This window comes from Dipodomys ordii, unplaced genomic scaffold (assembly GCF_000151885.1).
Source record: "Dipodomys ordii isolate 6190 unplaced genomic scaffold, Dord_2.0 Scaffold192, whole genome shotgun sequence".
Classification (NCBI taxonomy): domain Eukaryota; kingdom Metazoa; phylum Chordata; class Mammalia; order Rodentia; family Heteromyidae; genus Dipodomys; species Dipodomys ordii.
The window spans coordinates 3,003,218-3,027,595 of NW_012267408.1; the positions used below are offsets into that span (position 1 = coordinate 3,003,218).

The 24,378-nt window shown below is 42.7% G+C and overlaps 1 protein-coding gene across 1 annotated transcript in view; it reads left to right on the forward strand.

The window, feature by feature from the left end:
- The window catches only part of M1ap (meiosis 1 associated protein), a 46,664-nt gene extending 23,131 nt beyond the window's left edge, over positions 1-23,533 (forward strand). Inside the window, exons 7-9 of the mRNA XM_013034625.1 lie at positions 19,236-19,442; positions 21,654-21,794; positions 23,303-23,533. Coding sequence (XP_012890079.1) covers positions 19,236-19,442; positions 21,654-21,794; positions 23,303-23,461 — 507 coding nt within the window. The 3' untranslated portion in view covers positions 23,462-23,533. The remainder of the gene's footprint in view (positions 1-19,235; positions 19,443-21,653; positions 21,795-23,302) is intronic.
- Positions 23,534-24,378: the final 845 nt, after the last annotated feature.

Here is a 24,378-nt window from a genome sequence, read left to right on the forward strand (position 1 = left end):
ACACACACACACACACACACACACACACACACACACACATACACACACCCCACTTAGAAATTAAAGAAAAGAACTATAAGTAGAAGTCCCCAGGGACAGATATAGAATAAAGAATATTAGTGATCAGGACAGCACAGCCTTGTGTCTCTTTCACTGTCAGAAGCACACTTCTTTTCCTGTTTCAAAGCCCATCCTCCCTTTCAGGGTCCACCCACTGAGTTCCTGTTTCCTGTCTGAAGAATAACCACCTCCTCTCTTTGCAGGGCAAAGACAACAGACCAGTTATAAATGTTAGTGCCCAACAGCTCAGTTTACTATTTATTTTACTCAGTTCCTCAGAATCTGGGAGATGATAGATACATCACTAGGGATGAATTTCTCCAAATGGCTTATAGTACATATTTGTAACATATATTGGCATTTAAACACACTGTTTGCAGGAAGTGTAAATTTTCTGGAAAAATTATATCCTTCAAAAATTATGTTTGGAATATTGTCCAAGAAAATAGAAAAGGAGGCAAAGCTATATGTAGAGAATGTTCATTTCAGTGTTATATGCAATGATTTTTTTTAATTGGAAACAAGCTGGGAGCTGGTGATTCATACCTATAATCCTAGCTACTCATGAGGCCAAAATCTGAGGATCACAGTTCAAGCTAGCCTGGGCAGAAAAGTCCATGAGACTCTTATCTCCAATTAATCATCAAAAAGCTGGAAGTAGAGCTGCAATTTAAGTGATAGTCTTGGGCAAAAAAGCTAAAGGACAGTGCCCTGAGTTCAAGCACCAGTACTGGCACAAAAATAAACAAGCAAAAAAGAAACAACCTAAATGTTTTAAATAGGTGAATAAATAAGTCTAGATAGAAGAAAAATTATAGAAACTGTAATTTAGCCAAACAAAAATTATTTTACAATAAAATAGTTTATAGCTATTAAAAGTAAAGATATGGGGCTGGGAATGTGGCTTAGTGGTAGGTTGCTTGCCTAGCATGCATGAAACTCTGGGTTTGATTCCTCAGTACCACATAAACAGAAAAAGCCAGAAGTGGTGCTGTGGCTCAAGTGATCTAGTGCTAGCCTTGAGCAAAAGAAGCTCAGGGACAGTGCCCAGGCCCTGTTCAAGCCCCCAGGACTGGGGGGAAAAAAAAGATATGCCAGGTGCCAGTGACTCATGCCTGTAATCCTAGCTACTCAGGAAGCTGAGATCTGAAAATTGCAGTTCAAAGCCAGCCCAAGCAGGAAAGTCCGTGAGACTCTTTATCTCCAATTAACCACCAGAAAACCATAAGTGGTGTTGTGGCTCAGGGACAGCACTCAAGCCCACAGTTCAAGCCCCACAACCAACCAAAAAAAAAAAGTAAATATATGAAAGGATTTTGGTAGAGGGCCTACCTAGCATGTGCAAGGCCCTGGGTTCAATCCTTAGTACTACAAAGAAACAAACAAACAAAAGAGTATTCCATTCAATCTGGCTGACATATACAAAGTCAGTCTAAGAGCCAGTGGCTCATACCTGAGCTGAGGTGGCTGAAATCTGAGGATCATGGTTTGAAGCCAGCCTGGGCAGGAAAGTCCATGAGGCTCTTATCTTCAATTAATTGTAGAAAAAGACAGAAGTAGAACTGGCTCAAGTGGTAGAATGCTACCTTTGAACAAAATAAGTTCAGGGACAGGCCCATAGTTCAATCCCCAGGACTGGTAAAAAACAAAAATCAGAGTATTACCGCCACTGACTCTGTACTGACTCTGTATTATTCGTGTCTTTACTTGACAAATACTGATTACTATGTACCAGGCTAGGAACAAGAGACTTCACTTTATCACACCTTTCCTGGAAATTCACGTTTGTGGTTAATCCATCATTAGTAAATACCCATTTTGGGGGAGTGTTTACTAAGTGGTAAGCCCTTAACCAAGTGTATATTTTACCTTATTTAATCTTCAATACTCTGTGAGGTGGGGATCCTTGCCCCTATTTTTATAGATAGAAAAGGCTAAGAAACCAAGTCACTTACCAAAGGTCACAGAACTACCAAAGTGGTCAAGTCAGATGTGAACCTAGTTTCGGCTGACTACAAAGCCCATACTTCTCATGTCTTTGCTAAATTCCCAATTCTAGATATATACAGATAATATAGACTACATCACTGAGGCTAACTCTTTCCTTACATACCATGCTTCTATATTTCATTGACTGCTATTTGCTTAAACTAGCTGGGCACTCATTACCTCATTATTGCTCTTTTTTTTTTTTTGCCAGTCCTGGGGTTTGAACTCTGGGCTTGGGTGTTGTCCCTGAGCTTCTCAAGGCAAGCACTCTACCACTTGAGCCACCGTACCACTTCTGGCTTTTTTGTAAATAAGAGTCTTTCCTGCCTAGGCTGGCTTGGAACCCCATCCTCAGATCTCAGCTTCCTGAGTAGCTAGGATTACAGGTGTGAGCCACTGGCGCCCAGCTGCTCTTTGTCTTTCTTGTGCTACTGTTTTCTCTTGTTCCATCATCAGATTGAAAATATATTTTCATGTCTATAAAAAAGAGAAGCTATTAGACACCAGCTCTAAATGGCTCTTAGTTCACATGATATAGCCTCCAGGCAGCAGAACTCCTAACTGGCAGTATGTTGCTTGTAACTTTTTCACAGAGTTTAACTCATTCATTCAACAAGTATATATTTATATTTACTATGTAGCAAGACTTAAAGTTCAAACCTCCCTGATCTATTTTCACACATGTACTACACTTCTTTACCTCTGTCCTTTGTTTTATGTTATTCCTTAAGCTTTTTCAGGTATTCTTTTAAAATCTTATGTCGAGTCAGCTTTCTGTGTAACTCTTGCCTTCTCTTTCTCACTGTGATGTCTCCTCTCTACTCAGCTTCTCATTCTACCTTCTGTCTTTCTGTTAATAGCAGCACTGCCATTGTCTGTTCACCCAACTTTGAAACCTCAGCCATTTTAGCCACCTCATCCTTTTTATTCAATCTCCTCTAAGTTATATGAATTGCACTCTTGCTTTCCTGTTCCACCTCGTTCTTACTAAATCTTATCCTGTAGACTCCCACCTGGCTTGCCTAGGCCAATCTTTCCTTGCACACTGGCACCATTTTAATCTTCATGAAGCATTCCCCTATTATCACCTGTTTTCTCATGTGCTTATAGCCAGTCACTTAGTAAGCCTTGATTATTCTGTCCCTATAACATCTACTGCACTTGCCTTCTGTGCATTATTTTTATCACTGTCTTTTTTTTTACTGTTTTTTGGTGGTTTTTTTGTACTTTTTTATTGTAAAAATGCTGCACAGAGGGGTTACAGTTACATGAGCAAGATAATGAGTACATGTCCTATTGAGCATTGTTGCTTCCTCCTTTGTTTTCTCCCTACCATCCCTTTCCTCCCCACCTCCACAATTACCCCCCATCACTGTCTCATTCAAGCCCATTTTACCTGCCCTTTAATATTGCAACAATCTCATCATTTGTCTCAATGACTTCATTTTACATACTGCCTGTAACTTAATACTAAAATACAGCAATGTGTCTGCCATTCCTCGACTTAAAAATATTTTGTGGGGGCTGGGAAGGTGGCTCAGTGGTAGAGCGCTTGCCTTGCATGCATGAGGCCCTGGGTTCTATTCCTCAGCACCACATAAGCAAAAAGAAAAAAGCCGGAAGTGGCGCTGTGGCTCAAGTGGTAGAGCGCTAGCCTTGAGCTGAAGAGCTGAGGGACAGCACCCAGGCCCAGAGTTTAGGCCCCACGACCAGACCCCAAAAAAAAAAAAAAAAGAAAAATTTTGGTGGGCTGGGCACCAGTGCCTGTAATCCTAGCTACTCAGAAGGCTAAGATTTGAGGATCATGGTTCAGCACCAGCCAAGGCAGGAAAGTCTGTGAGACTCTTATCACCAATAAAGTACTCAGAAAAATCTGGAGGTGATGCTGTGGTTCAGGTAGAGTGCTAGCCTTGAACACAAAGAGGCTAAGGGAGCTGGGAATGTGACTTAGTGGAAGAATGCTTGCCTAGTATGCATGAAGCTCCGGGTTCAATTCCTCAGTACCACATAAACAGAAAAAGCCAGAAGTAGAGCTATCATTCAAGTGGTAGAGTGCTAGCCTTGAGCAAAAGAAGCTCAGGGACAGTGCCCAAGCCCTGAGTTCAAGCCCCAGGACTAGAAAAAACAAAAAAGAGGCTCAGTACTCCTAGGCCCTGAGTTCAAGCCTTAGGACCAGCAAAATAAAAAATGTGACTTGTGATATGTCTCAGTGATAGAGAATTTGCTTATGTGTGTGGTTTTATTAAACCCACACCAAAAACATGTACGAGTGTGTGTGTGTGTGTGTGTGTTTGTGTGTGTGTGTGTGGTATGTACCAACACTGGGACTTAAATTCAGGGCTTCACGCTCTTGCCTGGCTTTTTCACTCCATTTGAGCCACACTTCCACTTCAGGCTTTTTTTCTGGTTAATTGGAGATAAGACTCTCACGAATTTGTCTGCCTGGGATTTGCTCCTAATCAATATCCTCAGATCTCAGTTTCCTGAGTAACTTAAGATTATAGGCATAAGTCACTGTCACCCAGCTTCAAGTAGTTCTTAAAGTACATGATCTAATGATTTGACTTAAACTCTGAGATGCAAATTTGACTTGCTTCAAACTCTAGTCATTGTGTTTTCTTATTGTTCCTACCACCTTTCCCACTTTACCAACCAATTCCTCAATCAAATTTGAGTTAAGACTGAAAATGTATCTTTTCTTAACTCTTTTTTTTTTTTTTTTTTTGTCCGTCATGGGGCTTGAACTCTGGGCTTGGGCTGTCCCTGCGCTCTTCACCTCAAGGTGAGCACTCTACCACTTGATCCACAGCGCCACTTGCGGTTTTCTAGTGTTTCATTGGAGATAAGAGTCTCACGGACTTTCTTGCCCGGGCTGGCTTTGAACCGCGATCCTCAGATCTCAGCCTCCTCAGTAGGTAGGATTACAGGTGTGAGTCACCGGCGCCCAGCTTTCTTAACTCTCTTTTTAGGGGAGGCAGAGCAAGGCAGTTTTCTAAAATGTTGTAAGATGTGGGGCTGGGAAGGTGGCTCAGTGGTAGAGCGCTTGCCTTGCATGCCTGAGGCCCTGGATTCGATTCCTCAGCACCACATAAGCAAAAAGAAAAAAAGCCAGAAGTGGCACTGTGGCTCAGGTGGTAGAGCGCTAGCCTTGAGCTGAAGAGCTGAGGGATAGTGCCCAGGCCCAGAGTTCAGGCCCCACGACTGGACCCAAAAATAAAATAAAATGTTGTAAAATGTAATATGTATTTCCCAGGAAAATTCTGGGCTTTGGAATTCCTAAGTTCCTGAGTGCTTCATTACTTTCCAGGGAAAAGTATCTTAGGGAACATACTTCTTTAAGTTTGGGTGCATTTATCTGTTCATAATCCTAAAGAATCTAGTAGTTTATGTGACTTAGTCTTTATTATGTGCCATAATAAAGTAGCAGTATCTATAGACTCAAAAGTCACTTTAAATTCCTTTATTTGCACTTTCAAAAAATAGTAAAAAGAGCTGGGAGTTGGTGGCTCACGCCTATAATCACACCTATAGCCACTCAGGAGGCTGAGATCTGAAGATCAAGGTTCAAAACCAGTCCAGGCAGGAAATCCATGAGACTCTTATTTCCAATTAATCACAGAAAAAGCTGGAAGTGGAGCTGTGGCTCTAGTGGTAGTATACCAGCTCTGAGCTAAAGGATCAAATTCATAAACACAGGGGCATTTCCCAAAATTTTCTCCTTCATTCCTGAATTTCCCCTAACCTTAACTGATCTTAACTGACCTTTTAGTTTCTCTCTTCACCCTGCCCTTCCTCTGGAGCCATAGTCCCTCCCTGTTCCTCTCTCAGTCCTCCTCCCACTCAGCCATGTATTATAAACTGACAGCCTCAATGATGTAACTCCCTCAGTCTCAGATCCTATATTTGTCTACCTATTTAAGATATCCAACAACAACGAAACTGACAAGTCTTCTCCTTTCCTAAGAAAGAAAGAAGGGAGAAGGCATGTCAGACACACACTAGTAATTCTCTCTGTCTCATGTAAATAGACTATATAGTTTCGGGTTGTTTTTTTTTAAATATAGTTTTGCTTTTGTTCTGAGACAGAGTCTCCTATATAACCCAGGGTGTACTCCAACTTCTAATCCTCTTGCCTCAGCCTTCCAAGAGCTGAGATTATAGAATGTATTTAAGATTAAGAAATACAATTACAAACTGAGAATGTGGGTTAGTGGTAGAGTGCTTGCCTAGCATGCATGAAGCCCAGGTTCAATTCCTCAGGACCACATAAATAGAAAACTTGGAAGTGGCGCTGTGACTCTAGTGATAAAGTGTTAGCCTTAGAGTGTTAGCAAAAGAAGCTCAAGGGCAGTGCCCAGACCCTGAGTTCAAGCTCCAGGACTGGCAAAAAAAAAAGGAAAGAAAGAAAGAAAGAAATACAATTGCATGTGTAAAGCACCTGGCATGTATCTAACACATGATATGTATGCATTCATTAGTGGTTATACAGTTTCTACTTATTTTCTATTCTTCCTCCTTCTCTTCCTCTTCCTTCTTCTCCTTCTTTCTTCTAATTATCTAGAGAAATTCTCCATATTTTCATGAACATACTAATCAGTTATTTTAAGATTCTTCATGCCTTATCCTAATACCTGGTAGATTTGATTCTATTTCTATTGTTTCTTTTTTCTTTCATTCTCAGACATGTGATCCTAAACTTTCAGCACATCTAGCAACATTTTAAAGAATGATGCACACTGTCTATAAATAAATGATAGAGGCACCAGTGGTGTTGGCTTCCTCTGGAGAGAGCCAGCCCTTGCCTGTACCTAGCAGATAGCATAGTGGCTTATTCTACTCAGGAACTGTGCTGACTCAAGGCTAGGCACTACCCTGCTAAGGCTCAACCTATGCATGCTTTTTCTGACCTTCTAGAGTTATCAGCTGAAAGCCTAGTATATTGTGTATGTGCCCTCCCCCTTGAAGGTCTCAATTCATCACTGTCACCAAAGTCTGACAAAACACTTATTTTTTGAGGGGGAGGTTTCCTCCTTAAAAGCTTTTCCTCCTAACCCTAGTATTTGCCTCCTAGCCCTAGTATTTGGCATATGTACTAAGTGGAAAATTGGCTTGAATCCCACCACTCCCTACCACCATGACTCCACCAAAAGATCTGTAGGTTCTCTGTTCCCTTGTAAGTGCCTTAGCAGGTTGAAATCCTAGATTCTGATTTCTTCCAACCCAGAATCAACTATATCCTCAAGGTAAAAGCAGCTGAAGTAATTCCACCTTCTCTCTGGATTTTCCCCTTCTACAGACTGAGCTGTCTGCAGCCCTCATTTACTCAGCAACTCCTGTCTTCAAACAAATGGTCTCTGTAAATTATCCAGCTTTTCTGGTTGGTCTGCAGGAAAAGCAGTCTGCTACTGACCACTCCAACCCATCCAGATGCAGAAGTAGATGTTTATTAAATGTTCATTTATTTCCTTTTGCCATCCTTGACACAGTATATTTCTAATTTCCTTCGGCCAGTTGGCTGGCACCTACCATGTTTTAGTTTCAGGCTCTTAGATTTCCTTACAAATGAAAGTATAGCTAAGTTTATTCAAGGCTATATCCTCCTTCCATCCCTCCTTTTGGAGCAATTCTTATAAACAAAGTCCACACTGCAATAACTGAACTCTAGTGGTTAATGCCAAACCCACAAGATTCATCAACTCTACACGTTGTATAAGATTTCAAACTACACTTGATGCATAACCCTAAGCCTTAATCATCTGCAGTGTAATTTGTATTCCCTGATTATATACTTGGAAATAGTTGTGTCTCTGTTTTTCTTGGTGGTTTATTTCATTTGCCTCAGAAGATGAGCTTTACATATGCTGGGAGCCAATGGCTCATGCCTGTAATCCTAGCTACTCAGGAGATCTGAGAATTGTGATTTGAAGCCAGCCCAGGCAGGAAAGTCTTTGAGACTCTTATCTCCAGTAAACTACCAAAAACTCCAGAAGTGCAGTTGTGGCTCAAGTGGTAGATTGCTAGCCTTGAACAAAAGAAGCTCTAGAAGAGCACCCAGGCCCTGAATTCAAACCCCAGGACCACCACTAAGAACACAATTACAAAAATCTATATCTAAGCCAGGCACTGGTGGCTTAGGCCTGTAATCCTAGCTATGCAGGAGGCTGAGATCTGAGGATCATGGTTCAAAGCCAGCTTGGGCAGGAAAAGTCCCTCTTATCTCCAATTAACCACCAGAAAACTGGAAGTGGCCCTGTAGCTCAAGTGGTAATACTTGCCTTGAGCTGAAATGCTGAGGCACAGTGTCCAGGGCCAGAGTTCAAGCCCCACAACCAACAGCAACAACAAAAATCTATATCTGAGAATTATTCAATTATGTTGGAAAAATTGAATAAAAACAAAACTGACCATCTTTTTTTGTGTTAGTTCTGGGCTGGCACTCAAGGCTGGGTGCTGTCCCTGAGCTTTTTTTGCTCAAGGCCTGCACTCTACCACTTTAGCCACACCTCAACTTTTGACTTTTTGGTGGTTAACTGGAGATAAAGTCTCAACAGACTTTCTTTTTTTGGGGGGGGCGTCCGCTCGTGGGGCCTGAACTCTGGCCTGGGCGCTGTCCCTCAGCTCTTCAGCTCAAAGCTAGCGCCCTACCACTTGAGCCACAGCGCCACTTCCGGCTTTTTTTGTTTTTGCTTATGTGGTGCTGAGAAATCGAACCCAGGGCCTCAGGCATGCAAGGCAAGCGCTCTACCACTGAGCCACCTTCCCAGCCCCTCAACAGACTTTCTTGCCAGGGTGGCTTCAAACTGAGATCCTCAGTTCTCAGACTCTTGAGTATCTAGGATTATAGACATGAGCATCAAGCACCCAGCATTATTATTATTTTTTTTTTTTTGTCGGTCATGGTGCCTGAACTCTGGGCCTGGGCACTGTCCCTCAGCATTTTAGCTCAAGGCTAGCACTCTACCACTTGAGCCATAGTACCACTTCAGGTTTTTTCTGCTTATGTGGTGCTGAGGAATTGAACTCAGGGCTTCATGCATGCAAGGCAAGCACTCTACCACTGAGCCACCTTCCCAAACCCCTTAATTTTGTTTTTAAATTTTATTTTGTATCTTAAATTTTAACACTGTGTTGCTCACTGTGTGTCTGACACAGTTCTAAACACTTTACAACTATCTATTTTATCCTCATGCCCCTATATGTATGAATTATTATCTCCATTTTACAGATGAGGAAACTGACAGTAAATAGGAGAGTCAGAACTGAACAGAGAAAGACTGGCTCCAGGTCCCAAATTCTAAACTAGTTTCCAGCCACATGAAACTCTTTTTCATATTATTATAGGAGGTATCTGAAATATATTCACTAAGTAAGGATCAGAAGACCTCCCAGACCTTGTCAGGAAAAGCTGGAGGAGGGCAGAAAGTGAACCCTTCTAGCAAAACTGGGTGTACTATATTTCTGAAAGCTTACCTACTTCTGACTTTATTATTGCCCTCTCTTTATTTTTCCCTTGCCCAATCTCCTTAATTTTTTATTTCTTTTGTCCTGTTGTATTTTTCTAAATTGTCATAACAATTTTGTAGAATGTGGTAAAGAAAAATACAAATATATAAAAATAAATTTTCCAAGTCTTTATGAGTTGAATGTATCCATTGCCAGGAAAATATCATTTCAATTACAAAACCTAGTGTGTAGTCCAGTCATGTAGCTAGTGACTCACTTCCACATCCTCATTTCTCTTACAAAGTCATGTCTGTGTAAACTAGAAAAAGAAATGAAAATACCACCTAGTTCTTTCACTTTCCTACTTAAAATGTCAGAGTCTCTAGAGACACATTCCAGAGCTTTCCAGGCCATGTCTGCCCTAATTGGCCACAGAAGTAACAGAATTCCAGCCAGCATGTGTCCAGTAGGAATCGCAGTACATAGGCGATGAGCTGTTTGGGCTGTAAATGGGTGGAGAAATGGAAAGTCTTTGGCTCTACAGGCAGTCAAGACCAAGATTGCTGAGAGTGGGGTGATGGCAGGTCAGGAGGAATTTTTTTTCATTGAATAGATGAGGGTAAAAGGAAGGAGGGGAAAGGTAGATGCTAGGACAGTGTACTGGCATGGGGTCAGTGGGCTTCCTGTCATCAATTCCTCTGTTTTCTTGGTTTATTGGTCAGAAAGTTCCTTTTATTCTCTACTCCAGCCACATTAACAAATTACTAAATGTTCCCCAAATATGTTAGACTGTTTCATATGGTTACATTTTTATGCTGCTCCTTTTCCCTTGCTTCTGTCCACCTGACAAAGAGCTATTCATTTTTTTCCAGAGTCTGCTTAAATACCTTCACTAGTAAGCCTTTCCTGCCCACACCATACTTTGCCTCCGCTCATATTCTGCTCTTCCCCACCCATGTACCTGTCGCCACATCTATCCTTCATGGCACTGCCTGTAGTATGAATTTGCATCATACCTCTCCAATGTGAGAAATGTCTCATTACTTTGTTTTTCTAAATAAAATTTAGAAAATATCAGTTCCCACATACCAGCATATAAATATACTTAATATCCTTATGGATGCTTTTACCTCTAAAGTCATCTTAATATCCTAACACTATTTAGAAAATGTGGGCAATGGGCCTCTGGCCTTCAACCTATGATCAATGTTGTATACAAATTGCTAGAAGAAACATCTTTTATCTTGTTCCTTCTTTCAGTGTTACCATTACATATGGGATTAGCTGTGAGGTGTTGGGTTTTTCTTTTGTTTTGTTTTGTTGCTGATACTGGGGACTTGAACTCAAGGCCTCGTACCCTTGCTCAGCATTGTTCACAATTGGCACAGTACTACTTGAGCAACACCTGCACTTCCAGCTTTTTACTGATTAATTGGGGTAAATCTCTCATATTTTTCTGTCTAGACTAGCTCTGAACTTCAGTTCTCCTAAGTAGCCAGGATTACAGGTGTGAACAACCAACACCCAGCTAGCTGTGAGGTTTTTATTAAGATAAGAAATTGTTATAGAGGCTTTTCTTTCTTTCTTTTTTATCGGTCGTGGGGCTTGAACTCTGGGCCTGGGCGCTGTCCCTCAGCTCTTCAGCTCAAGGCTAGCACTCTACCACTTGAGCCACAGCACAACTTCTGGCTTTTTCTGCTTATGTGGTGCTGAGGAATTGAACCCAGAGCCTCATGCATGCAAGGCAAGCACTCTACCACTGAGCCACCTTCCCAGCCCCAGCTTCTTTTTTAATGTAAGAGTTTAAGTCTATACATTTCTTCTAAACCCTACTTGGCTATACGACTATATGGAAAATTATAGATAAATACCCCTATGTACACACACACACACACACACACACACCCTCAACATACTAGTAAAGTATTCAGCAATACTTAGATTTGTACTACATAACTAAATGAAATTTTTCCTGGGAATGCAGAAGTATACTGCATTAGTAGAATAAAGGATAAACTTCATAGTCATCCAGAAGTAAAAGAAAAAAAACATTGGATAAAATCCAATACCCTTTCATGATAAAAGCATTCAAGCGTTCAACAAACTAGGAACAGAATGGAACTTCTTATCTTAATAAAAGCCTCTATACTGGGACTGGGAAGGTGGCTCAGTGGTAGAGTGTTTCCCTTGCATGTATGAGGCAAGCACTCTACCACTGAGCCACCTTCCCAGCCTGAAAGTGTTCTCTTTTATTCCATTGTTCGAAAAATTTGTGAACGGTTAATACTTTCTCCCTTAACTTTTGGGAGAATTTACAATGAAGCTATATGAGCCTTGTCTTTTCTTGTGGGAAGTTTTCTGTATCCTTATTTGTTAAGGTAAACAATTCATACAGTAGGCCTAAGACTTTTATGCTTAGAAAGTGTTGCTTGTAAGGTTGAGTTACAGCTTGAATCTGGGAGCTTGGATTTTGGGGGTGTTCCTAAATATTGAGTGAGCTATTAGTCCCCAGTAAAAACCTTGGACTTGAATCTCTAAAAAGATATTCCCTATGTATTATCATAATTTAGGGCTGAAGGAATTGGTGCTCTCTTAATTCTTGATTAAAGGATTCTTTGAAGCTTACACGTGTTTTTCTCTGGATTTTGCTTCATGAGCCTTGTGCCTTTCCTAATTCTACTTTGTTTCCTTTTGCTATAATAAATCACATCTATGAATATAACTATATGTCAAGTTCTGTGAGCCCTGCTAATGAACCACCAAAACAGGATAGATTTTATGTTACTTGAGTCTTTTTAGGAATGTGTCCATTTAATCTGGGTTGACATGTGATTGTTTATAATAGTCTTACAATCTATGAGATCCATAGTGATTTCCCCTGCTATATTTCTAATTTTAATAATTTGAGTGTCCTCTTTTTTCTTTGATCAGTCTAGCTTAAAAGCTTAGCAAATTGTTGGTATTTTCAAAGAACCACTTTCAGTTTTACTGACTATTGTTTTTCTATTCATTATTTCACCTATTTCTTCTCTAATTTACAATTTTTCTTCTGTTTGTTTTAAGTTTCATTTACTTGCTTCTTTTTTTCTTTCTCTTTTCTGAGGCTTTTGCTATATAGCAGGCTGGAGTCTCACCATTCAAACTCAAAATCAGCATTTCTAGTGCTGTGATTACAAGCATATGTTATCATAATTGGCTTTAACTACATTGGTGTCTCTCTCTGACTTTCTCTCTCTGTCTGTCTCTCTGTCTCTCCCTATCTGTCTCTTTCTCTCTCTGTCTCTCTCTCTGTCTCTCTCTGTCTCTCTCTCTGTCTCTCTCTGTCTCTCTCTCTCTCTCTGTCTCGCTGGTTTAATAGTACTAGGGCTTGAACTCAGGGTGCCAAACACCCTTTTTCCATTGGTTTTTTTCAAGGTAGGGTCTTGCTTTATATCTGAGCTGGCCCTGGCTATAATCCTCTCATTTGTTCTTCCCTATATCACTGGGGATAATAGGCATGTACCACTTCACTCAGTAGTTGTATTTCCCCCTATACCTGAGATAACAAGTATAAAGCCATTGCCTGGGCTGGCCTTAAACTAAGATACCCAAATCTCTGCCTCCCAAGTAGCTAGGATTACAGGCTTGAGCCACACTCCCAGCTTATTTTTTTGCCAGTCCTGGCCCTGAACTCAGGGCCTGTGCACTGTCCCTGAGATTCTTCTTGGTCAAGGCTAGCACTTTACCACTTAAACCACATCACCACTTCCAGCTTTTTCTGTTCATGTGGTACTGAGGAATCAAACCCAGAGCTTCACGCATGCTAAGCAAGCACTCTACCACTAAGCCACATTCCCAGCCCACTTCTCCTTTTCTAATGTAAGAGTTTAAGGGTATACATTTCTTCTAAACCCACTTTGGCTATATGTAATGTTTTTCTATTACTTAGTTTTAATTCATTTTAAATGACTTAAAATCTAATTATCTTGTGATTTCTTGTTTGATCTATTTATTATGTAGGAGTGTGTTGTTTAATTTTCACATATTTGTATATTTCCCAAATTGTTTTCATGATTGATTTCTAATTTCATTTCACTGTTGTTAAAGAAAATACTTTGGATAATTTCAATCTTTTTTAAATGTATTAAAGTTTGTTTTAAGCCCTAATGTGATCTATATGGAGAATGTTCCATGTTCACTGTTGTTTGGTGGTTGATTAACTGTATCAGCCCTGAAAGTGTCTCTCCCTAAACCTCTTGTTATATGAGAATAACTCTTAATTGTTTAATTCACAGTTGAAAAGTTTACTATTTTGTGCTATTTATAGGATCTAGTGAAAAACAATAACTATGTTAGACTTCTAGTGAGGGTGCAACAAAGATTTCATGTCACACTTGGCCTATCCCCCAAGAACACACCATCAGTTATCTTCCTGAGAAGAGGCCCCACCAGAGCAGCAACTTCCTAAAGTCCCAAAAAAGTCCCAAACAGTGCTACTAGGTGGGGATCAACCTCTGAATACATTGAGCCAATGGGAGACATTCCATACTCAAATATAACAAGAGTACTAGACATTGCACCTTCTTCGTCTCCCTCCCTATCCCCCTCACCCACTCCTGCCCCGCTGGAATAAGAGAAGCAGCAAATGCCACAGTAACTTAATTTCTTCCTCACATACTTCCAGTTCCAAAGTCCCCAAGTTACGGGGTAGGGACATGGAACAAGTAAATGGTAGAGTGCCTGCTTAGCAAGCACAAGGCCCTGAGTTTCAAATTCTAGCATCACCCCCTCCTGGCCCCCCACAAAAAAAAAAAACATAATCCAAAGGCCTGAAATTAGATTCAGTTCTTCCTTGGTTAGCTATATTTCACTTTTTGGGTTCACTATACTAACAAATTGTATCTTTCCCACAAGCTCTTTATTCTGCCTGTGCTCTTTATTCTGCCTGTGCTCAGTGGCTGCTTCTAAAACATCCCTATGCAGGAACTGATTCATATTTCTTCAGTTACATGCTACATTTAATCCCAAACAATGGAGTACTGGTTTATGAGATGAAAGCATCCACTTGCTATATATAATAAACTCTCGCCTGTCCTTTCAGCATTTTATGCCTGTCTCAGCCATTAACCAGGAATGAGTAATCACATTCTTTTCCTATTTTTTGGTATCTGCAATGAATCAATGAGGCTGGAACTAAAAGAAAACCAGTTCAACTGTAAATTTAATAATTAATAAGAGTTGTTCTCAAGCTGGGCGCTGGTGGCTCAACCCTATACTCCTAGCTACTCAGGAGGCTGAGATCTGAAGGTTGTGGTTCAAAGCCATACCAGGCAGAATCCTGTGAGATTCTTATCTCCAATCAACTACTCAAAAACCAGAAGTGGATGGAGCTGTGGCTCAAAATGGCAGAGTGCTAACCTTGAGCAAGAGCTCAGGGTCAGTGCCCAGGCCTTGAGTTCAAGCTCCACAACCAAAAAAAAAAAAAAAAAAGTGTTCTCATATAACAAGAAGTCTAAGGAGAGACAATTTCAGAGCTGATGTAGTTGATCAACAAAACCATCAAGAACTTAGGCTCTTGGGCTGGGAAGGTGGCTCAGTGGTAGAGTGTATGCCTTGCATGCCTGAGGCCATGGGTTCGATTCCTCAGCACCATATAAGCAAAAAGAAAAAAGCCGGAAGTGGCGCTGTGGCTCAAGTAGTAGAGCGCTAGCCTTGAGCTGAAGAGCTGAGGGATAGCGCCCAGGCCCAGAGTTCAGGCCCCATGACCGGATCCAAAAAAAAAAAAGAACTAGGCTCTTTCCACTTTTGTGTTCCAGAACAAGTGGACATCATCTTGTATTTCATGGTCACAAGATAAATGCTATTCCTTAGGACCAAATCGTATCCTAGAAAGAAAGAAGAGAGAAGAGAAGGTACAGGGTACAGCTTTGTATTACAAAGCTTTTCTAGAAGAGTCATCCAGTCACTTCTGCTTCTATCTCTTTATTTAAATCTAGGCCACATGACCATCCTGAAATCAATGACTGAAGACTAGAGACTGGGTAGACAGAAAGGAGTGAGAAGCCAGAGTGGTAGCCAGCCAAACATGAATGAGTGCCACACCTTGCTTCACAGCTTTAATAACTAGAAGTTTATGCCAGAGTGGGGGAAGGAGACTCTAGGAGGTCTGAGCTTAGAGTATGGCATGCCACTCTGCCTATCCACACCTACTCTAAAGAAAGTGAGTTCTAGCAGGCACCAATCACTCATGCCTGTAACCCTAGCTGTTCAGGAGGATGAGATCAGCCAGGTAGGAAAGTCCATAAGACTCATGTCCAATTAAGCACCAAAAAGCCAGAAGTGGAGCTGTGGTTCAAGTGGTAGGATGTTAGCCTTGAGCAAAAAAGCTCAGTGATACACCCTGAGTTCAAGCCCCAGAACCAGCACAAAAGAAAAAAAAAAGTGAATTCCACTTAATAAAAGTCTAAGCTTTCTTGCCTGGCACCTTCCCTAACCAAACATAGACAAACACAAACATAGACATCATCTTGCCTTGTGATAACTCCTGTTCCTTTCTTAAGAATTAACAACAGGCCAGGTGCCAGAGGCTCACTCCTGTAATGCTAGCTACTCAAGAGGCTGAGATCTGAGGATCACAGTTCAAAGCCCCCCCAGGCAGGAAAGTCCATGAGATTCTTTTTTTTTTTTTTTTGGGGTCCGGTCGTGGGGCCTGAACTCTGGGCCTGGGCGCTGTCCCTCAGCTCTTCAGCTCAAGGCTAGCGCTCTACCACTTGAGCCACAGCGCCACTTCCGGCTTTTTTCTGTTTGCTTATGTGGTGCTGAGGAATCGAACCCAGGGTCTTGAGCATGCAAGGCAAGCGCTCTACCACTGAGCCACCTTCCCAGCCCTCTTTTTTTTTTTTTTTTTTTTTTGCTGGTCAAGGGGCCTGAACTCTGGGCCTGGGCACTGTCCCTTAGCTCTTCAGCTCAAGGCTAGCGCTCTACCACTGGAGCCACAGCACCACTTCCGGCTTTTTCTGTTTATGTGGTGCTGAGGAATCAAACCCACGGCCTCATGCTTGCAAGGCATGCACTCTACCGCTGAGCTACCTTCCCAGCCCCTCCATGAGATTCTTATCTCCAATAAACCACCAGAAGTGGAGCTGTGGCTCAGGTGGTAGGGCACTAGCCTTGAGCTGAAGAGCTGAGAGGCAGCATTCAGGCCCCACAACCAACAAAAATAAAAAAGAATTAACAACAGAGCTGGGAATGTGGCTTAGTGGTAGAGTGCTTTCCTACCATACATGAAGCCCTGGGTTCAATTCCTCAGTACCACATAAACAGAAAAAGCTAGAAATGGCACTGTGGCTCAAGTGGTAGCCTTGAGCAAAATAAGCCCAGGGACAACACCCAGGCCTAGAGTTCAAGCCCTATGACTTTCTCTAAAGAACTCAGAAGTCATCTATAGTCACTAAGCATTTTTCATTCTGAAGACCCCAAAGACTGATCTTGGGACATCCTGAAGTACTGTTGTTGATTTTTAGCCTCATATACTTGCTATAACAGTGAACATGTCCATCGTAAGTCCAACTGGCTATCCTGGCAGCCCAACCTATAACTTGGATGGTATCTTCAAGCTTGGGCCTCAACCTCAAGTATTTGGTGCCATTAACCACCATCAAGGAAGAGGATAGAAATTCTACTTCCCACTTTCTTTGAATGCTTCAGGGAACTGAAGCTAAATTAATATCATCAGTTAATAAAGAGGCATTTGTCTTCTTCTTTCCAAGCCTTTTGATCCTATCTCTCTGTAAGTCAGCCCAGAAGTTTTAAAGCATTCTGCAAAATCCTTTCAGCAACACATTTTCTTTCCAGTCCCCTGACTGTCCTCACATCAGTTGTGACTTTTAACACAGTACAGTCATTTTTATATGCCAGCTATCCAACAGGGGCTTTATTACTGTCTCTTACTAATCTTAGAGTACTATGGTCTACTTCAAGATATAATGCTGAAAAGATTCTTGATAACACCACAGTGTATAAGGGTATAAGTTTATTCCTTAAAATAAAGAACATTCCTCTGGGGATAATTCTCTTTTATTTAATGTTTAACTAATTTTCTTAATTTTACATTAGTACAGGGCAGGGTCCCTCTGGATATAATTCTGATGCCACAGCAGATTTTGCTATTTTCCTGTTTTACTTTTCAATTGTCCTCCACAAAACACTGATACTTTTCTTAATGTCCCTTAAATTTCCCTTAATGTCTTTTTATCCCCCTTATGCCTTTCCTCTAATATTACTTTTTCCAATTTTTCCTTCAGAAGTATGTAGAACTAGGTTATTTCATTCATTTGATACAGCAAGGAGACTATGGTGTTTGAGTGATACATTTTTGACCACCACCCCCAACAAGAGGAAACAGTTTTTTGACCACCACCCCCAACAAGAGGAAGCAGTTTAGATTATAATTGTTCTGGCTCCATCTTTCCTGGAGTTTTATGGTTTCCCTTGGAAAACAACCAAAAAAAATGCCTCCTTACTATGTCCTAAGTGAAAGGGTACACCTGAAAAATCTGCTTATAAATCTGCCTGTGTGCTAATTTCTGTCATCTCCAAGGTATGTGGCAAAGTACTAACCCTCTCTGCTTACAGAGTCACTGCTCCAGAATCCTGACCTTTCACTTTGTCCTGTGACTCACTGAGTTGATCCCAAGAGCCCTGCCCTACTAACTGCCTTGTAATAACACAGCTTCCTTTCCATACTATGGAGGCTGTATTAAGACACATTAAACACTTTCTGGGCATTCCAAGGTTATACCCCATTGTGCCTATTTTAACCTCTGTCAATAGCAGACTTACTCAGCCTCAAAATAAAAGCTGAGTTTCTATACTACCCTCTACAATTCTAATTCAAGACTGATTTTAAGAATTTTAAGTCTTACCAGGTGCCAGTGGCTCAGGTCTAGCTATGCAAGGAGGCTGAAATCTAAGATCACTGTTTGAAGCCAGCCCAGGCAGAAAAGTCTATGAGACTCTTATCTCCAATTAACCAGTAAAAAGCCAGAAGTAGAGCTGCAGTTCAAGTGGTAGAACACTAGCCTTAAAAGAAAAAGCTAGGGGCCCGGTGCCGGTGGCTCACGCCTGTAATACTAGCTACTCAGGAGTCTGAGATCTGAGGATCACGGTTCAAAGCCAGCCTGGGAAGGAAAGTCTGTGAGACTTTCATCTCCAATAAACCACTAGAAAACCGGAAGTGGTGCTGTGGCTCAAGCGGTAGAGCGCTCGCCTTGAGCTGAAGAGCGCAGGGATAGCACCCAAGCCCAGAGTTCAAGTCCCATGACCGACAAAAAAAAAAAAAAGAAAGAAAAAGAAAAGAAAAAGCTAAATCAGTGTCCAAGCCTCGAGTTCACAACAACTGTAAGTCTTGGCTAGAAGATGTAACTTAGTGGTAGAGTACTTTAGTGTGTGCAAGGTTCTGAATGTGATTTCTAGTACTGAAAAAGAAAAAAAAATCCTAGGATAGTCTATTTGGGATGTACAACATGAGCATTTCATAGCTCATGTCTCCTTTGTGAGCCTTGTGATGTACTCTTCTGGCTTATTATGGACCATGGAAGAAGAGTAGGACCTTGGTCTTAGTGAATCAGTAAAGCCTCCCTCCCAGGACCAAAGTGAAATGGCTCTTCCATCCCCACAGCACTCCTAGAGGAATTTTAGGAAAGCCTCAGTTGGGGTTGTCCTCAAAATGTGCCTAAGACTGAAGATGTATGTCCTTGTTTCAGAAAAGAGAATGGCTGTTGCTGGCCAAAGGTGAACCTTTAAGCCCAGGACACAGCCAGAGAGTTCTTGCCAGCACCTTCTATGTGATTGTGCCATCATGCTCCCTCACGCTGCTGCTGAAAGCAGTAGCCACACGGGAACTGCTGCTGCCCAACGTCTTTCCTCTGCTGCCTGAGGCCCCTCCTGAAGACAGCCTTAAGATTGTGGAGGCAAGTGAAGCCCAAGTTTCGTGCAACAGAAAATGGAGTTCAAGAAAGGGATGGAGGAGAGGAATAAGTCCATGAAGAAATACCTTTGGAGGAAAGAATGGCTCCAAGGGGTGTGGTAAGAGGCTCAGAGAAGAAAGGCCAGTGGAAGTCAATGCTTAGATTATGGCAGTAAGGTGAGAAGTGGAGAAATGCAATAGGTTGAGGGAAATGATGTTTGAAAAGAGAATTGAGAGAGAGAAAAACGTCATTGGTATAAGCTGGGATTAATGCCATCTGGGAAGACCACACATAAAATGGATGAACCCACACATCTGAAATCATTAAAACGAATATGAATGGTTAGCTGCTGGGGGTGGGGCAGGGGAGAAGGGAAAGTTCCCAGAAGAGAAACTTGATAGCAGGCAAGGAGGTGAGGGAAGAAGTTAGTACAGGCAGGTCCAGTGCCAATACTGATGCACTTGGTTTTCATTTGGTTTGATATAGTTTTGTCTCTGCACTGGCTACCTGTCCCACACCTCCTCCAACTCACACTTCTCTATGGAGAGCAGACTGTGAGGTTGAAAAGAGGAGGGAAGTATATTAGAGGAAAAAAAAGGGAAAGAAGGGTATAAGGCATAAGAAAATACAAAGAAGGGAGCTAAAGAAGATGTCCAAAGGCTGGGAAGGTGACTCAGTGTAGAGTGCTTGCTTTGCATGCATAAGACCCTGGGTTCGATTCTTCAGCACCACATAAGCAGAAAAAGCTGCAAGTGGTACTGTGGCTCAAGTGGTAGAGTGCTAACCTTGAGCTGAAGAGCTCAGAGACAGTGTCCAGGCCCAGAGTTCAGGCCCCACAACCCACAACAAAAAAAAAAAAAAAAAAAAAAAAAACTGTAGCTAATAGAATTCTTAATGTTAAAGTTGCTAATATTTTAAAAACACTTCTAAGCTGTGGCTAGCCTTGAGGAAATCGTCGCCTGGATGGTGCCTAGGCCCGAGGGCCAAGTGTCAGAACCAGAAAAAAAAAAAAAAAAAGAGGAGGGGGAGGGGGAGGGGTGAGGCAGAGGAGGCAGTGGCAGGCAAGAAATAAGAACCTGTAAATGGCTTTTCATGCCTTTAGGTATTATTTCAGCGTCCTTGAATACGGCTGTGCTGCATCTCTAGACTGGCAGTAGCAGGTCCTTGCCTTAGTGTGTGGCTCCACTTGTCCATGTCTGTGTGATGCTGTGTTCTTTAGTAATCTGTGGTAGTGTATGTTGTGTGGTTTGGAGCATCTATTTCTATTTGTTGAGAAAAGAAGTCAAAAGCAGCCAAAGCTCAGAGTACTTGCCCATCACGGACAAGTAAGACCCTGCGTTCAACCCCCAGCACCACAGGGGGGGAAACAGGCAGCCAATAGTAGGCACTCAGAATAGCCAGTATAGGGGGAGGCCTTCAAATGAGACTCAGATACATTGACACAAACAGCTGTGACATCTGTCTTTTACAGCCCCTTACCTCCCTCTCTCTTCCCTGCATCTGGATTCTGTATTCCCTCTGCTGCTCTCTCAGGCTGGAGGTGAGAGAGGAGGCTCTGAGTAGGGAGAACTGGAACCACATCACTGCTGGACCATTGGCTGACAGCTAATGTGCAGAAAGGACAGAGCCTGGGATTGTGCTCTGCGCTTGGCAGCCACAGGGATGTAGAAAGAGGTGGGCACGAGTGGCCATGGCTCGCTCAGTGTCTCACTTCAGAGCCAGGGGTTCCTGGCACAGTATGCTGTGGCCGGAAAACCTGACTGCTCAGGAATTCTATGCTCCCATTTGTCTCCTTCTACGGTCAACTCACCTCAGGCCAGGAACTCTCTGTACTGGGGTACTTTTGCCTTGTAGACTACAGCAACCTAACCTTACCTTATCACATAATCTGAGGACACCTTTTCCCAGACCCCACCTCTTGGACCCCTTGCAGGCATTCTGACCCCTCTCGCAACCAAGTAGCACGCTTTCCAGGATGTGTATTTGGAATCCCTAGCCACCTGTGGTTGCACCTACGCCTGTACCCTTGCCTGACACTTCCAAGCATGCAGAACATCCATTGGGACACATCTATAGCTCACAGCCTTCGCTGCAGACTCAGCCTCAGCTGGGCCTGCACACTCCTCCAGCCTCTCATACTCTATTGTCTGTGTGGGACACGGTATACTCGGTGCCCTCATGTTCCCTGGGTGAAGCTCTTCCTTTCTTCCACAGAGCACGCTGGACAGCCTGGAGCTGGAGCCCACCTACAATCCCCTGCATGTTAAAAGTCACCTGTACTCATACCTGAGCAGTACTTTTGCCAAGCCTCAGGGGCGGCTTTTCACAGGCTGGGAGACCCGGACTCCACGAAAGGTATGTCTTCCCTTCTATACCCCTTATATCCCATGCCCCCACTTCATACAGAGGCCAAAGGAGTCCTCCATCCCTATTGTCATAGCCTAACCCAAGGGAGAAGCCCAACTCTCCTATGAAGTTCTCCTAGATGGAAGGAAGAACCAGACCCAGGGAGAAAAAAGAAAAAGACAACTGATATTATGATCCTTATTGGGTAGGAGGCTAGTCTGCTTAGGCATTTACATATGCTAGTATTTAAATGAGTTGGCTTTCGGCTTTGTTGTTGTTGCTGTTGTTGAGACAAGAATCTTACTATGTTGTCCAGTCTGGCCTCAAACTCCATTCTTCTGCCTCAGCCTCTCCAATGCTACGATTATAGGCTTTTGAAGCCTGAACCTAGATTTTTGTTTAGGTATTGTTTTGTTGGGGGGGGGTTGTTTGTTTGTTTTGTCTGAGACCAGGACTCAAACTCAGTATCTGAAACTTGCTTTTGTCATTGGCTGGTGCTGTACCACCTGAGCCTCCAGCCACTGGGTATTTTAATAATAGTGTTTATGATAACTCATTAGTCATTTAACAGGCCATTATCCTATTAACTAAACTCTCACTGCAACCACACCCCTCTCCTTGAAGAAAAGGCTGAAGGGAAAATGGGAAAAGAACTGCCCAAGGGAAAGAAAAGAACCTTAGTAGGACACCGGTCATTAGTCAGGCTTTATGATAAGTACTTTTACACACAGCCTCACCTTAATCCTCCCTGCAGGGTAGGGCTGCAGTCAGTTATGGAGGTGGAAAGGAAAGCTGATCAAGGAAATAGCTTGGAGATTGGGCCCTTAGTGAAGTCAGAAGAAAAAATGAAGGTGAGGGCTGGGAAGGTGGCTCAGTGGTACAGCGCTTGCCTTGCATGCCTGAGGCCCTGGGTTCGATTCCTCAGCACCACATAAGCAAAAGAAAGAAAGCTAGACGTGGTGCTGTGGCTCAAGTGGTAGAGTGTTTGGCTCAAGTGGTAGAGCGCTAGCCTTGAGCTGAAGAGCTGAGGGACAGCGCCCAGGCCCAGAGTTCAGGCCCCACGACCGGACCCCCCCAAAAAAAAAAGTGAAGGTGAAGTGTTTTCATGAAACCCATATTTTATAATATTTGGGTTTCCTTTTGCTCTTATCAATTTTTCCTCGTTTTTCAGAAACAGTCTTTACAGAAAACTCATTGTCCCTTACCTAAAACTATAGGAGAAGGATGTTTCCAAACTCAACCAATTTAGAGGTGACAAAAATGACTAGATGCATGGGAGCAGAAGCCATCACAGAACAGGTTGATGGGAAAGTGACAGAGGAGAGATACTGGACAAGCAGAGAGTACTGTAGAGTTGCAGGAGACTCCACAGTCAGTGCTCCAGGCCTTGGATCTGTCACTTTAGAGATGGGACATAAAAGAGTTAGAGGGCCTGAAGAACTAGAAGCCCAACAGGGAACAAAAGAGCTCAAAACTGTCTGGTCTTCAGAGACGAACCCTGGTTACTCTCTTTGCAGGCTGGGCAATCACAGACCAACCGAGTTCGAGCAACAGTGGTTCCTCTGCCAGTGACCCCAGCCCCATGTGGAGCATCGAAGATACAAGCAGCCAGAAAGGATTCCTCAGAAACTTTCCTGCCTTCTCAGCCAGAGGAAGAGTATTCTTCCCAACCCTAAGTCATTTATGCCAAAGCACAGCAGCCCTGCTCCCCACGCCCCTGCTCCCCCACATCCATGCCAAGGCTTAAAAATGGCTGTCTTAGGTCTGACCGGTCTTCCATCTACCTAAGCCTCTGTGAGCTCAAGCTAACGGAGAAACAGAGACTTCTCTCCCTCTAGCCCTAGGGCTGCCACCACCCTACTTCCTTTTCCTAGCATCAACTCTTTCTTTTGGATCATTTGACACTGTAGACACAAATGAAAAGTAAACACCTAGTAAGCCTCCACCATTATCCGGAGCATACTCAGCCAATCAGATCACCTTTTGGAAACTGCAACTCAGGAATATGGATGAGGTTTGCAAATCTATTGGACCTGGCATTATTCCAGAGCCCTTCCCGGTACACCCAACTAAGGGCATTTCCTTCAGCTCCAAAAGGACAAGTGCTTGGTGATTGGTACCTGCATGCAAAGTATGTATGTCAGGGGCAGAGGGTATATAGAACAAGGGTTGTCACAGAGCCAATACAGGAGAAAGGATGTTGTGAAAATTCCCCTCCCCAACACCTGGCCCATTTTCCTGTCAGCTTCCTCATGCACAGAATAATAGCTATCATTTGTAAACCACTTTCCCTGTGCTTCAGATTACATTAAGCACTTGAGAAATGTATCATTTGCATACCAAGAATTTTGTGAGGTGGAGCCCATTATTAGTTTTCTCACACTTTATACTAAGAGGCAACAGGTGAAACTCACAGCATAGAGTCCAGACCACGTGGGCCTGAAATGACTAAGCTCTGAGCACCTACACTATAGGCTTCCCTCCCTGAGGCCCTTTCCTCCCAAGGCCCCAAACATATTCCTAGGTGTCCTCTTTATCTCCCCCTCACCCTTGCCCTGTGTCCCCTCTGGGTCTGTCCACTCACAGAGACTGC